The 13724-nt window shown below is 41.5% G+C and overlaps 1 protein-coding gene across 1 annotated transcript in view; it reads right to left on the bottom strand.

The window, feature by feature from the left end:
• The window catches only part of ADAMTS3 (ADAM metallopeptidase with thrombospondin type 1 motif 3), a 124780-nt gene that overhangs the window by 32523 nt on the left and 78533 nt on the right, over positions 1–13724 (bottom strand). The window contains exons 5-10 of the mRNA XM_070756726.1: positions 10554–10744; positions 8978–9061; positions 6820–6976; positions 4690–4795; positions 3347–3490; positions 415–547 (exon numbers count right to left, since the gene is read on the bottom strand). Of these exons, the coding sequence (XP_070612827.1) occupies positions 415–547; positions 3347–3490; positions 4690–4795; positions 6820–6976; positions 8978–9061; positions 10554–10744 (815 nt within the window). The remainder of the gene's footprint in view (positions 1–414; positions 548–3346; positions 3491–4689; positions 4796–6819; positions 6977–8977; positions 9062–10553; positions 10745–13724) is intronic.

Genomic DNA, 13724 nt, shown 5'->3' with positions numbered 1-13724 from the left:
TTGGAACTTTGTTCCAAGCATCTACTACTTTTCAGTAAAATATTATTTTCTCACGTTGCTTCTGATCTTTCCCCCAACTAACCTCAGATTGCGCCCCCTTGTTCTTGGGTTCACTTTCCTATTAAAAAACACTTCCCTCCTGAACTTTATTTAACCCTTTCACATATTTAAATGTTTCGATCGTGTCCCCCCTTTCCCTTCTGTCCTCCAGAATCTACAGAGGGAGTTCATGAAGTCTTTCCTGATACGTTTTATGCTTAAGACCTTCCACCATTTTTGTAGCCCGTCTTTGGACCCGTTCAATTTGATCTATATCTTTTTGTATTTTATACATAATATCTTTTATGTATATTATTTAGCCTGATATTGAAGCTATATTTCAGCATTACGTTATAGAAACCGAGGAGGACCTACCGCAGTGCACATTTTGTAACCCACTCCAAAATCAAAGCGGCATTGGTCGTCCATGGAATAATTTACCCCTGGCAACTCAGGAAGTTTCGGCCAATTATGTTCAAAAGGGTCATCAAGGAGACAATCGTAAGAACTGTGTGAGAAAGGAGACAAAATTGTTAGCTGTGAATAATTATTAGAAGCCACAAGTATTTATCAAAAACAGAATAGAATAGAATAGAATAGAATTTTTTTATTGGCCAAGTATGATTGGACACACAAGGAATTTGTCTTGGTGCATATGCTCTCAGCGTACATAAAATAAAATATACATTTGTCAAGAATCATGTGGTACAACACTTAATGATTGTCATAGGGGTCAAATAAGCCATGAAGAAATGATATTAATAAAAATCTTAGGATATAAGCAACAAGTTACAGTCATACAGTCAACATGGGAGGAAATGGGTGAAAGGAATGATGAGAAAAACTAGTAGAATAGAAGTGCAGATTTAGTAGAAAGTCTGACAGTGTTGAGGGAATTATTTGTTTAGTAGAGTGATGGCGTTCGGAAAAAAAACTGTTCTTGTGTCTAGTTGTCTTGGTGTGCAGTGCTCTGTAGCAACGTTTTGAGGGTAGGAGTTGAAACAATTTGTGTCCAGGATGTGAGGGGTCAGTAAATATTTTCCCCGCCCTCTTTTTGACTCGTGCAGTATACAGGTCCTCAATGGAAGGCAGGTTGGCAGCAATTGCTTTTTCTGCAGTTCTGATTCTCCTCTGAAGTCTGTGTCGGTCCTGTTGGGTTGGATCAGGCCAGACAAACTTTATCGCACCAATAAAGGGGAGTTTTTGTAGCTCGGGTTGAAATGTGGAGTCTTTGGTGCTCTCTGAACTTGGTAGGGGTTTTTTGCAGATGTTTCAGGAGCTTGGCAACCAGCCTGCATTAGCAACAGCTGGTGATGTTGGTAATGAAACATCTGGAAGAAAACAACCAGGGAGCACCAAGGACTCCTCAAACTGTATTGCCTTCATTGACTGTTGTGGTTAGCTCTGGCCCAGCTCCTGCCCCAAGGACTGTGGATGTGGGGGAGACATCCACATGCTGCAGGCCTGTTTTGCCCTCGGTGGAATCTGATGACGAAGGCTCCTCTGACCAAGAAGACATGAGTGACAGGGAGGAGGAGAGTGTGGCAGACAGCTCAGAAGGAGATCAATTCTCTAGCTTCTTCTTGGATTCGGAACAAGAGTTAATGATACAGCCACGCATGCGGAGAGCGATGCATAGGCAACAACAACTGAGAGATTATTATCAGAGAAAATGAGGCCACCTGTGGTTGGGTGGGGCTGTGGTATTTAGTGAGGCTGCTATAAATAGCAGCCTGTGGGTTTGGCCATTGTGGAGGATTAGCTGATCGTTGTGTTTCGTGACTGCTTTACTGACTTTGACCTTTTGTGTGCTGATTTTTCCCCGCTTTGAAACTAAAGCAGAGCAAAGTTTGTTTCACTTTGTGAAAGAAGAAGGACTGTGAATTGCCTCACAGCTGCAAGCTAAGTATCACAGAACTGATAAGGGACTTGTACCAATTACCAGTTTGTTTGGAGACCTGTGCTCTTTGCTATCCCAAAAGAGGGCTTGGTTTAAGTGAATTTACATTATAAAGAACATTGTTTTGAATTTTCAAACGTGTGTGTGTCTGAAATTTGTACCTGTGAATTTTCGGGAGGAGTCTACCAGAGAGCCCGACAGAACAGTTGACAAAGCGACTAAGTTAGTGGACTAGCAAAATGCTGTGAACCTTGTATACTTGGATTCCAGAAAGGCATTTGACAAAGTAGACCACAACCTACTCCTTGGTATGTGTTTTAGGCAGCTTAGTTCAACTGTTTTTTCCCCAGGTTTTTAATCAGATGACAGTAAACAATTCCCCCCTTGCCTTTTCTTCTTCTTAACTGTATTAAGCTGTTTTAAGGCTTATATTGGAGTTGATTTTCTGTTTCCTACCACAGAACAGTGGCAGACCACAATAGCAATTTTTGGCAACTTTACTGCTGTTAGCAGTTAGGCTGTTGAAATCTGGTGAATTGTTCAGAAGAGGCTCCTGGGAGCTTCAGAAAAGGATATGCAAGGCCATGTTAACCACAGGCTGCTCGTATTTTGTCCAAAATGAGCATCACTGAAAAGCATGTGCCCAACCCCAAACTGTGAGCCAGCCCAACAGTACTTGAGTAGACTTATTGCCATACAGTTCTGATCAATCTTCCTAATTACGCCATGATTTGGTGAGAGAATCATGAAAAGGGCCAGAAAAGGCGGGGAGAAGCCTCTGTGGGGCCTCTCTAGGAATCTCCGGGGAGGAAACAGGGCTGGAAAAGGCGGGGAGAATCCTCTGTGGGGCCTCTCTAGGAATCTCCTGGGAGGAAACAGGGCCAGAAAAGGCAGGAAGAAGCCTCCATGGAGCCTCTGTAGGAATCTCCTGGAAGGAGACAGGGCCGGAAAAGGCAAGGCGAAGCCTCTGTGGGGCCTCTCTAGGAATCTCCGGGGAGAAAACAGGGCAGGAAAAGGCAGGAAGAAGCCTCTGTGGGGCCTCTCTAGGAATCTCTGGGGAGGAAACAGGGCCAGAAAAGGTGGGGAGAATCCTATGTGGGGCCTCTCTACGAATCTCCTGGGAGGAAACAGGGCCAGAAAAGGTGGGGAGAATCCTCTGTGGGGCCTCTCTACGAATCTCCTGGGAGGAAACAGGGCCTCCACTCTCCCTGTGGTTTCCCCAATCGCATGCATTATTTGCTTTTACATTGATTCCTATAGGAAAAATTGCTTCTTCTTACAAACTTTTCTACTTAAGAACCTGGTCATGGAACGAATTAAGTTCATAGGTAGAGGTACCACTGTATCTCCAAAGTCCCTTCCAGCTGTATGATTTTATACTATTGTTAGCAAGAGATTGGTCCTTACTGTAAGTATCTTTTGAGTTCTTGACCACTGCAACGGGACCAGTGGTATCGGTGGAAAGCTGCTTGGACCAGGGGGGCCATGACACTTCCCATCGCTGTCTCATCCCCGCATCGGTTCCCTTGTCCATCATGCTCCATCCCTAACCTGAATTGAAGAACAACACATCAGAATTAATTGTGGGTGGGGAATGAGAAAAACCGTTTGGAAATGTTTACTCAGTCTTTCAGAAAAGTTTCAACTACAATTGCCCTCCTTCTAAAGCAGGGGAGTAAATATAATATAATGTAATTAATATAATTTATTAGACTTGTATGCCGCCCTTCTCCGAGGACTCGGAGCGGCTCACAACAAATAATACAAATACAAACCTAATATTAAAAACAGTTATAAAAAACAATCATACATCCAGACAAGTATGAGCCGGAGTGGCGCAACAGGTAGAGTGCTGTACTGCAGGCCACTGAAGCTGACTATAGATCTAAAGATCAGCAGTTCAAATCTCATCACAGGCTCAAGGTTGACTCAGCCTTCCATCCTTCCAAGGTGGGTCAAGTGAGGACCCGGATTGTGGGGGCAATAGCCTAGCTCTGTTAAAAAGTGCTATTGCTAACATGTTGTAAGCCGCCCTGAGTCTAAGTAGAAGGGCGGCATAAAAATCGAATAAATAAGTAAATAAGTAAATAAGTAAATAAGTAAATAAGTAAGTAAGTAAGTAAGTAAATAAGTAAATAAGTAAATAAGTAAATAAGTAAATAAGTAAATAAGTAAATAAGTAAATAAGTAAATAAGTAAATAAGTAAATAAGTAAATAAGTAAATAAGTAAATAAGTAAATAAGTAAATAAGTAAATAAGTAAATAAGTAAATAAGTAAATAAGTAAATAAGTAAACAAACCATGCATAAAATAAAACAGCTAGGGGTATATCAATTTCCCCAAGCCTGGCGACAGAGGTGGGTTTTCAAGGGCTTGCGGAAGGCAAAGAGGGTGGGGGCAGTCCTAATCTGGGGGGAGTTGATTCCAGAGGGTCAGGGCCGCCACAGAGAAGGCTCTTCCCCTGGGTCCCGCCAGACGACATTGCTTCATTGACGGGACCCGGAGAAGGCCCACTCTGTGGGACTTAATTGGTCACTGGGATTCATGCGGCAGAAGGCAGTGCCAAAGGTATTCTGGTCCGATGGCATGTAGAGTTTTATAGGTCATAACCTATAAAGGTCATAACTGAAAGTCCGGGGGGTTGGGGTCGATCTGACCTGCGGAGTGTTTAGATCTGGGCTGCACGGCCACCCTGGAAACAGCAAAAACGGAGCTCGGGATGGCCGGCCTGTTTTAAGTTGAGACTTACACGTGACCCGTTTCGTGGGCGACCACAAAAGCGGAAGAAAACCCATCTTCGTGATTTAGAGTGCAGCTTCTCACCGGATGACACATGCCTGTGACGGGAGCATAGCCTGTGGAGCACATTAAAAAAAATGGAGAAGTTTTCAAAGCAAGTAAATGAAGAACATGGAGATTCTTGATCATCTTCTATTGCAGTTCTGTGTTAGCAAAAACCTTAGAAGAGAAGGATTTAGGGGTAGTGATTTCTGACAGTCTCAAAATGGGTGCGCGGTGTGGTCGGGCGGTAGGAAAAGCAAGTAGGATGCTTGGCTGCATAGCTAGAGGTATAACAAGCAGGAAGAGGGAGATTGTGATCCCCTTATATAGAGCGCTGGTGAGACCCCATTTGGAATAATACTGTGTCCAGTTCTGGAGACCTCACCTACAAAAGGATATTGACAAAATTGAACGGGTCCAAAGACGGGCTACAAGAATGGTGGAAGGTCTTAAGGATAAAACGTATCAGGAAAGACTTCATGAACTCCATCTGTATAGTCTGGAGGACAGAAGGAAAAGGGGGGACATGATCGAAACATTTAAATATGTTAAAGGGTTAAATAAGGTCCAGGGGGGAAGTGTTTTTAATAGGAAAGTGAACACAAGAACAAGGGGACACAATCTGAGGTTAGTTGGGGGAAAGATCAAAAGCAACATGAGAAAATATTATTTTAATGAAAGAGTAGTAGATCCTTGGAACAAACTTCCAGCAGACGTGGTTGGTAAATCCACAGTAACTAATTTTAAACATGCCAGGGATAAACACAGATCCACCCTAAGATAAAAATACAGGAAATAGTATAAGGGCAGACTAGATGGACCATGAGGTCTTTTTCTGCCATCAGTCTTCTATGTTTCTCTTCCTGTCCTGGCCACTTTTTACATAGGCACAGTTGAGAGCATTTTAACAAACTGTGTTTGGTGGCTGTAGGGCTTCAGATAGAAAGACCATACAGAGAGTGGTGAGGACAGTAGAGAAGATCATAGGAAGCTCCCTTCCTGGTATTCAGGATGCTGCTTATAAGTGTTAGTACTGTGTGTACAGCTAGTTGGGTGTTGTTGGTTTTTTTTTTAATTATTTATTTGTCAAACTAGTATTATAGTACATATGAACATAACATAAGTAGAATGTAGTAATAGAAAGGATAATAAGACAATAGGACAGGGACATTAGGCACAAAAGTGCACTTATGCACGCCCCTTAAAGACCTCCTAGAAAAGGGGAGTGGTCGATTGTAGATAATGTAAGATTGAAGATTTTGGGGTTGGGGGAAGAAACAACAGAGTCCGGTAATGAATTCCAGGCACTGATAATTCTGTTTCTTTCTTTCTTTCTTTCTTTCTTTCTTTCTTTCTTTCTTTCTTTCTTTCTTTCTTTCTTTCTTTCTTTCTTTCTTTCTTTCCTTCCTTCCTTGTTTGTTTGTTTGTTTATTTATTTATTTATATTTTTTTATTTATTTATTTGATTTATATGCCGCCCCTCTCCGCAGACTCGGGGCGGCTAACAACAGTAATAAAACAGCACATAATAATAATAATAATCCAATACTAAAAACAGTTAAAAACCCATTATTATAAAAACCAAACGTACATACAGTCATACCATGCATAGAATTGTAAAGGCCTAGGGGGAAAGAGTATCTCAATTCCCCCATGTCTGACGGCAGAGGTGGGTTTTAAGCAGCTTACGAAAGGCAAGGAGGGTGGGGGCAATTCTAATCTCTGGGGGGAGTTGGTTCCAGAGGGCCGGGGCCGCCACAGAGAAGGCTCTTCCCCTGGGTCCCTGAAATCCCTGTTGCTGAAATCGTATTTTCTGCAGTCAAGTTTGGAGCGATTTTCATTCAGTTTGTATCTATTACGTGCTCTTGTGTTTTCGTTGTTAAAGGTGAAGCCACTCCATCTTGTTATTACCATAACCTACTTAAATATTGGATATTTACATGGGTACACAACACTTAGCAATGGGGATTAGGTTGTAAGGTGCAGAGCGCCAGTGGATACGGAGGAGAAATCACCTGGATTTTTCCAAAGATTGAGCAGCTCCTCCATATTGAAAGCTGAAGTGGGGCTTTGAGTGCATACTTTTGGGGCACTTTACCTTGCATTCCGGCCGGTCCGAAATCTTGCCTGGTTAGAAAGATGGCGTGATCGTGATGTTCTGAATGACTGGGGTCGAGCTTTTGCTGCTGGTAGGCCCAGCGACACACGTTTTCCAGGCTTCTTGATGGGTTTCCTCGTTCAATTAGGGTGACGGACTAAAGGGGGGGGGAATAACATGCAAACAGATTACAAACCAACCTATTGCTTCCATTCTATCGGGTTACCTTAGCATTTTCCTTCTTCCCTTCTCTTCCCTCCCTCCTTCCTTTTGTTCTTCCTTTCCTCCTTTCCTCCCTCCCTCTTTCCTTCCCCTTCTCTCCCTCCTTTTGTCCTCCCTCCCTCCTTTCCTTCCTTCCTTCCACTCTTCCTTTCTCGGTGTATCTCTATCATCTCTCTCTCTTTCTCTCTCTCTCTCTCTGTGTTTCTATCTGTCTCTATTCCTTCCTTCCTTCCTTCCTTCTTTCCTTCCTTCCCATTACTGGATGGATGGATGGATAAATAGATAGATAGGTAGGTAGGTAGGTAGAAAGAAAGAAAGAAAGAAAGATAGATAGATAGATAGATAGATAGATAGATAGATGTGGGTGGGTGGGTGGGTGGGTGGATGGATGGATAGATAGATAGATAGATAGATAGATAGATGATAGGTAGGTAGGTAGGTAGAAAGAAAGAAAGAAAGAAAGATAGATAGATAGATAGATAGATAGATAGATAGATAGATAGATAGATAGATGTGGGTGGGTGGGTGGATGGATGGATGGATGGATAGATAGATAGATAGATGGTAGGTAGGTAGGTAGGTAGATAAATAGATGAAGGCAGGCAGGCAGGCAGGCAGGCAGGCAGGCAGGCAGGCAGGCAGGCAGGCAGGCAGACAGATCCTAGTTTTTGTCCTTGTGAAGATCTGATGGAAGTTCAATGATGGGAGGGCAATAGAAGATTAATTTTTGTTTTCAAACCAGCAAGCAGAGGCTTTCATACAACGTAATACCCACAGGCCCCATGCCTTAAAGGAACTAAATTTATGGCTAAGGTCAATTACATCCCAATCCCATTTTCTGCAACATTCCAGAATCTAAGTGGATCCTTATCTCATACCCCATTGATTTGTGTGAACTGTCCCCTAAAAAAAAAACAAGCATGGCTACTATCTAGGTTTGCCCCAAGACTTATTTTCCAGAATGTCTCTTGTTTTGTAATCATAGATATTATATTTGGGAGGATGTATTCTCTTCTTCAAACTCCCTGTTGTTGTTGTTGTTTTTTAAATATTCCAAGGCCTTAGATTTGCTTGTTAAAGCTATGGAACTTTGCAGGAACTATTATGTCCACCATTAATAATGAGTTTGGGGGTCCTTCAACTTGAACCAAAATTTTGTGAAGAAAACCAGATACTCAACTGAGGAAACCAAGCAAGCATGTTTTGCTGGGATTCCAGATTTATTCGGTTTGTAAAATGACTCCAAGGACATTGACCGCTAAACTAATACCCTTGCTAGCCCACTATCTTGGAAACCCACAACATATTGTGTATATACACAAGAGTTGTCTGGCAATGCAAAGTAAATATTTATTAACTTTGGTGGAAGTCAAGCCCAATGTTCTTCTCCTGCTAAATAATGTAGCGATGTTCTATATGAATAATTGACCATAAAGGCAGTGTAACGATATGCATATTTATGTCTCTATCCGATGTTAGCATCTAAGGTTTGTGTTTGGTTTGGTTTACAGGAAGATAAACAAGAGGCACTGTATTTAGGATGAGCTAATTTCTCAGAGAGGGGGTTTATTTTTGATTTTTGAGAAAACAACACCAAATGGCACAGCTGAAAATTATTCCTTGACTTTGAAACTTAAAGATTTGTTTATTTTTATTTATTTTGTCCAATACAAAATGAATACATCTAGGAATATATATCAAGGAAAGGATAGAAGAGAAGATATGGAAATAAAATACGCCAAGGAAGAAAAGAGGAAAAGATATATGAATGGAAGAAAAGAATATAAAACATATAGGATCAACTGGCATGCTAAGTCCAAGCCAAGCCAAGCCAAGCCATTATGCATTTGGAATGGATCATCAGATCCTGTTCTGTTGACCCATAAAAACTCTTTCAGTGGAGAAGACAGAAGGTCCCAGCACCTGATTTATTTACCTTGGCATAACCTAACATCATCATACGAACCAGCACGACGTTTATGTGAATGCCAAGGGATTCATCGTGATAAATTTCATTCACCTAAAGAGACGAAAAGAATAGGAACAACCACAAATTCTTAATAATAAGATAGTCAAGAAAAATAAAAAGATTTCACATTGATTGATGGATGGAGGGATTGATTGATTGATTGATTGATTGATTCATTCATTCATTCATTCTTCCATTGATTCATCCATCCATTGATTCATTCAATGAATTTCTCGGACAGCCCATCTCTATCAACGACCCTAGCTGGCTTACAATCGCAAAACTACAAAATTTTTTTTTAAAAAAAATAGAATTATTTTTTAAAAAAACAATTAGGGATCCAGGGCTTATGTATGTCTCAGGACCTCACTAATTGGCCAGGGTTTACTTCTCTCTTTCTAGATTACAACCAGTTTTTCTAGTAATTTACAGGAAACTTCTAAAGCACTTTAATAACTGGAGATACCAACTTTCTTTCAGTCAGGACCAACATTGGAGGCCACCAGTAGATGGGGCTGGAACAAGCAGGGATCTTAAGCAAAGCCTAAATGTATGGGGGTCTCATTTATTGTCTTTTTGACTTTCCTTCCTTCCTTCCTTCCTTCCTTCCTTCCTTCCTTCCTTCCTTCCTTCCTACCTTCCTTCCTTCTTTCTTTCTTTCTTTCTTTCTTTCTTTCTTTCTATTCCTTCCCTTCCTTTTCCCCTCCCTGCTTTCCTCCTTCCTTCCTTCCTTCCTTCTTTCTTTCCTTACTTCCTTCTTTCTTTCTTCTTTCTTTCTTTCTTTCTTTTCCTTCCCTGCTTTCCCCTTCCTTCCTTCTTTCCTTCTTTCTTTCTTTCTTTCCTTCTTTCATTCATTCATTCTTTCTTTCTTTCTTTCTTTCTTTCTTTCTTTCTTTCTTTCTGTCTTTCTTTCTTTCTTCTTTCTTTCTTTCTTTCTTTCTTTCTTTTCCTTCCTTCCTGTCTCTCTCTCTCGCCCCCTTTCTTTCTTCTACCTTTTTTCCTTCTCTCCTCCCTCCCTCCTTCCATTCCTTCCGTGAAAATATTTACTGACTCATCGCATCCTGGACATAAACTGTTTCAACATCTACCCTCAAAACCTCTTTATAGAGCGCTACACACCAAGATAATTAGACACAAGAAAAGTATTTTCCCCCAAACGCCATCACTCTACTAAACATATAATTGTCTCAACACTGTCAAACTATTTACTAGGTCTGCACTACTATTACTACTAGTTTTTCCTCATCATTCCTATAATCCTTTTCCTCCCACTTAGGACGGTATGACTGTAACATGTTGCTTGTATCCTTAAGATTTTTATTAATATTGATTGTTTCTTCGTTGCTTATTTGACCCTTATGACAACCATTGTGTTGTACTTCATGATTCTTGACAAATCTATATTTTATTTTATGTACACCCAGAGCATATGCATCAAAGACAAATTCCTTGTGTGTCCAATTACACTTGGCCAATAAAATTATTCTATTCTATTCTAGGCGTTTATTTCTCCCAAACCAAGACATGAAAAGTTTGCACTCACAATATTCATGAGGGTGAGAAGATAGTTCTGCACATGTTCTTTGCCGTGAAATCGGACCACGGAATCGTCTACCCCAAGGAGAACCTCGATATTGTAGTCATTGTCTTCGGCGTGTCTACGTTGCCTCGTCATTTCGTTCAGATCCTGCTGTATTCTCGCGTAGGTCGCCTCCAGACCGAGTAGCTCAGATTCTGAAAATGAAGCAAAGAAACAAATTCAAGGATTAGAAGTTAATTGCCCTTATCCATAGCTGGGACGTTGTTCTCCACAGAGAATACTTCACAGAGAACTACTTCAGCTTCAACCGCAACAACACAAGAGTACGCGACAAATTCAAACTTAATATTCATCGCTCCAAGCTTGACTGTAAAAAATATGACTTTAGCAATTGAGCTGTCGAAGCGTGGAACTCATTACCGGACTCATTAGCACATGGAAGGACTAGAAACAATGGAATGAAACTGCAAGGGAGTAGATTTAGATGAGATATCAGAAAATACTTTCTAACAGTTGTTCTGCCTACGTGTCTCAACCACCCATAATTACAGGGTAATTAGTCCAGGAAGACACACACCACACAATAAAAGGAAAACCCAAAAGTTTTTATAAACAGCTCCCTTTTTAAAAGTCAAAGGGATTTTCTAGTACACACAAGGCACAGGTTTAATGCAATCCAATTGCTCACCCAATAACTGGGAACATGAGTCCAATTCTAAAGTCCAGAAAGTCCACACACAATCGTGAACAGCAAAAAGCACGATCTTGATGAAACAATGAATCAGATAAACTGCCATGAGGCTAAAACACCAGGCTGCTCTTTTATCCGTAGTACTAATTACAGCAGCCCCACCCACCCACAGGTGGCCTCATTTTCTCTTTTAATAATCTTTCAGTTGTTGTTTCCTATGCATCACTCTATGTATGCATGGATGTGTCATAAAATCTTGTTCCAAATCCAGGGATGATAGAAACATAGAAACATAGAAGACTGACGGTAGAAAAAGACCACATGGTCCATCTAGTCTGCCCTTATATTATTTCCTGTATTTTATCTTACAATGGATATATGTTTATCCCAGGCAAGTTTACTTTCAGTTACTGTGGATTTGCCAACCACGTCTGCTGGAAGTTTGTTCCAAGGATCAACTACTCTTTCAGTAAAATAATATTTTCTCATGTTGCTTTTGATCTTTCCCCCAACTAATTGTGTCCCCTTGTTCTTGTGTTCATTTTCCTATTAAAAACACTTCCCTTCTGAACTTTATTTAACCCTTTAACATGTTTAAATGTTTCGATCATGTCCCCCCTTTTCCTTCTGTCCTGATAGGGATGATTGATCTCCTCCTGGGCTGTCTGTCAAACTCCCCTCTTCCCTGTCACTCATGCTTCCTTGGTCAGAGGAGACTTCGTCGGCAGATTCCATTGGGAACAAAACAGGCCTGTGGCATGTGGATGTTTTCCCCACATCCACCTCCACATTCCTTGGGGCAGGAGCTGGGCCAGAGCTAACCACAACACCAGTAAAGGTGGTGGGCTCACCTTCACTGGAGGTCTTCAAACAGAGACTGGACAATCCTCTTTCTGGGATGTTTTAGTGAATCCTGCTTCGAGCAGGGGGTTGGACCCGATGACCCTGGAGGTCCCCTTCCAACTCTATGATTCTTGACATCCTCACATCAAATACTGAGATTTCCCTGGACCTGCCTTGCAGGTGAGAAAGTTAGCATCGCAAAGTAGCGTCACAATCCGACCTTAGCAATTTCCAGGCTTTAAAAATAAATAGAAAGGCAAAAGCTGGGATAGCACACAAGTGGGAAATTTAGAGTCTGGTTCCCGTTGCTAAAAATTGCTGTGACGGGCAGAGGTTTCGCTGGGATGCCACGTCCCGTGGAAATATAGACTCCAGTCGTCAGAAGGGCTTGCTTATGGTATGAATGAGAGACACCCCTAACAGGCCAGTCAGAAGAAGAAAATAAAAATAAAAAATACAGCTGTCTATCCCACATCGGCCCGGTGGGTTTGGCTGCTTTAAATAAATGGCTTTTGTGGTTGGGGAAAAAAACGGAGATTCGTTCTTTTTCCCTGCATACCCAAGCAGGAAATATGTCAGAAATAAACTTTTTCTTTCTTTTTTCCCCCTTTCCTCTTCGTATTCAACTACTTATCTTCAACCTATTTATGGCTTATGTTCTGTTTTCTCTGCACTGAATTTTTTTAAAAAAAACCACCCAGTTTTAAAAACCTGTTCTACAGATCCTCCATATTTTTCTCATTTATCTGGTCTGCACTTGTTATTCTTTGTATTATATTCTCCAGTTTCGGCACTTAGTGGTAAGTGCCAAAGCCCACTGCAACAATATCGCCAAAAAGGCTTCTAGAGTTGTTAACCTGACCTTACGTAGCTTCTGCTCCAGCAATCTCACACTACTCATGCGAGCTTATAAAACTTTCGCCAGACCCATCCTTGAATACAACTCATCTGTCTGGAACCCATATCGCATCTCGGACATTAACACCCTCAAAAATTATTATTATTATTATTTATTGGATTTGTATGCCGCCCCTCTCTGCAGACTCGGGGCGGCTAACAACAGCAGTAAAACAGTACAACAAAATCCAATACTAAAAAACAGTTAAAAACCCATTATATAAAAACCAATCATACATACAAACATACCGTACATAAAATTGTGATGGCCTAGGGGGAAAGTGTATCTTAGTTCCCCCATGCCTGGCGGCAGAGGTGGGTTTTAAGCAGCTTACGAAAGGCAAGGAGGGTGGGGGCAATTCTAATCTCTGGGGAGAGTTGGTTCCAGAGGGTCAGGGCCGCCACAGAGAAGGCTCTTCCTCTGGGTCCTGCCAAGTGACATTGTTTGGTTGACGGGACCCAGAGAAGACCCACTCTGTGGGACCTAACTGGTTGCTGGGATTCGTGCAGCAGAAGGCGGTCCCGGAGATATTCTGGCCCGGTGCCATGAAGGGCTTTATATATGAAGTATATAAAGATATGAAGTATATAAAGATATGAAGTATCTTTGGAAAATGTCCAAAGATACTTCACCAGAAGAGCCCTTCACTCCTCCACTCAAAACCAAATACCCTACGAAACTAGACTTACAATCCTGGACCTAGAAATCTTAGAACTACGACGCCTAAAACACGATCTAATAT

The sequence above is a fragment of the Erythrolamprus reginae genome, chromosome 7 (assembly GCF_031021105.1).
Source record: "Erythrolamprus reginae isolate rEryReg1 chromosome 7, rEryReg1.hap1, whole genome shotgun sequence".
Classification (NCBI taxonomy): Eukaryota; Metazoa; Chordata; class Lepidosauria; order Squamata; family Dipsadidae; genus Erythrolamprus; species Erythrolamprus reginae.
The sequence above is the reverse complement of the archived record's forward strand: the minus strand, read 5'-3'. Positions and strand labels throughout refer to the sequence as shown.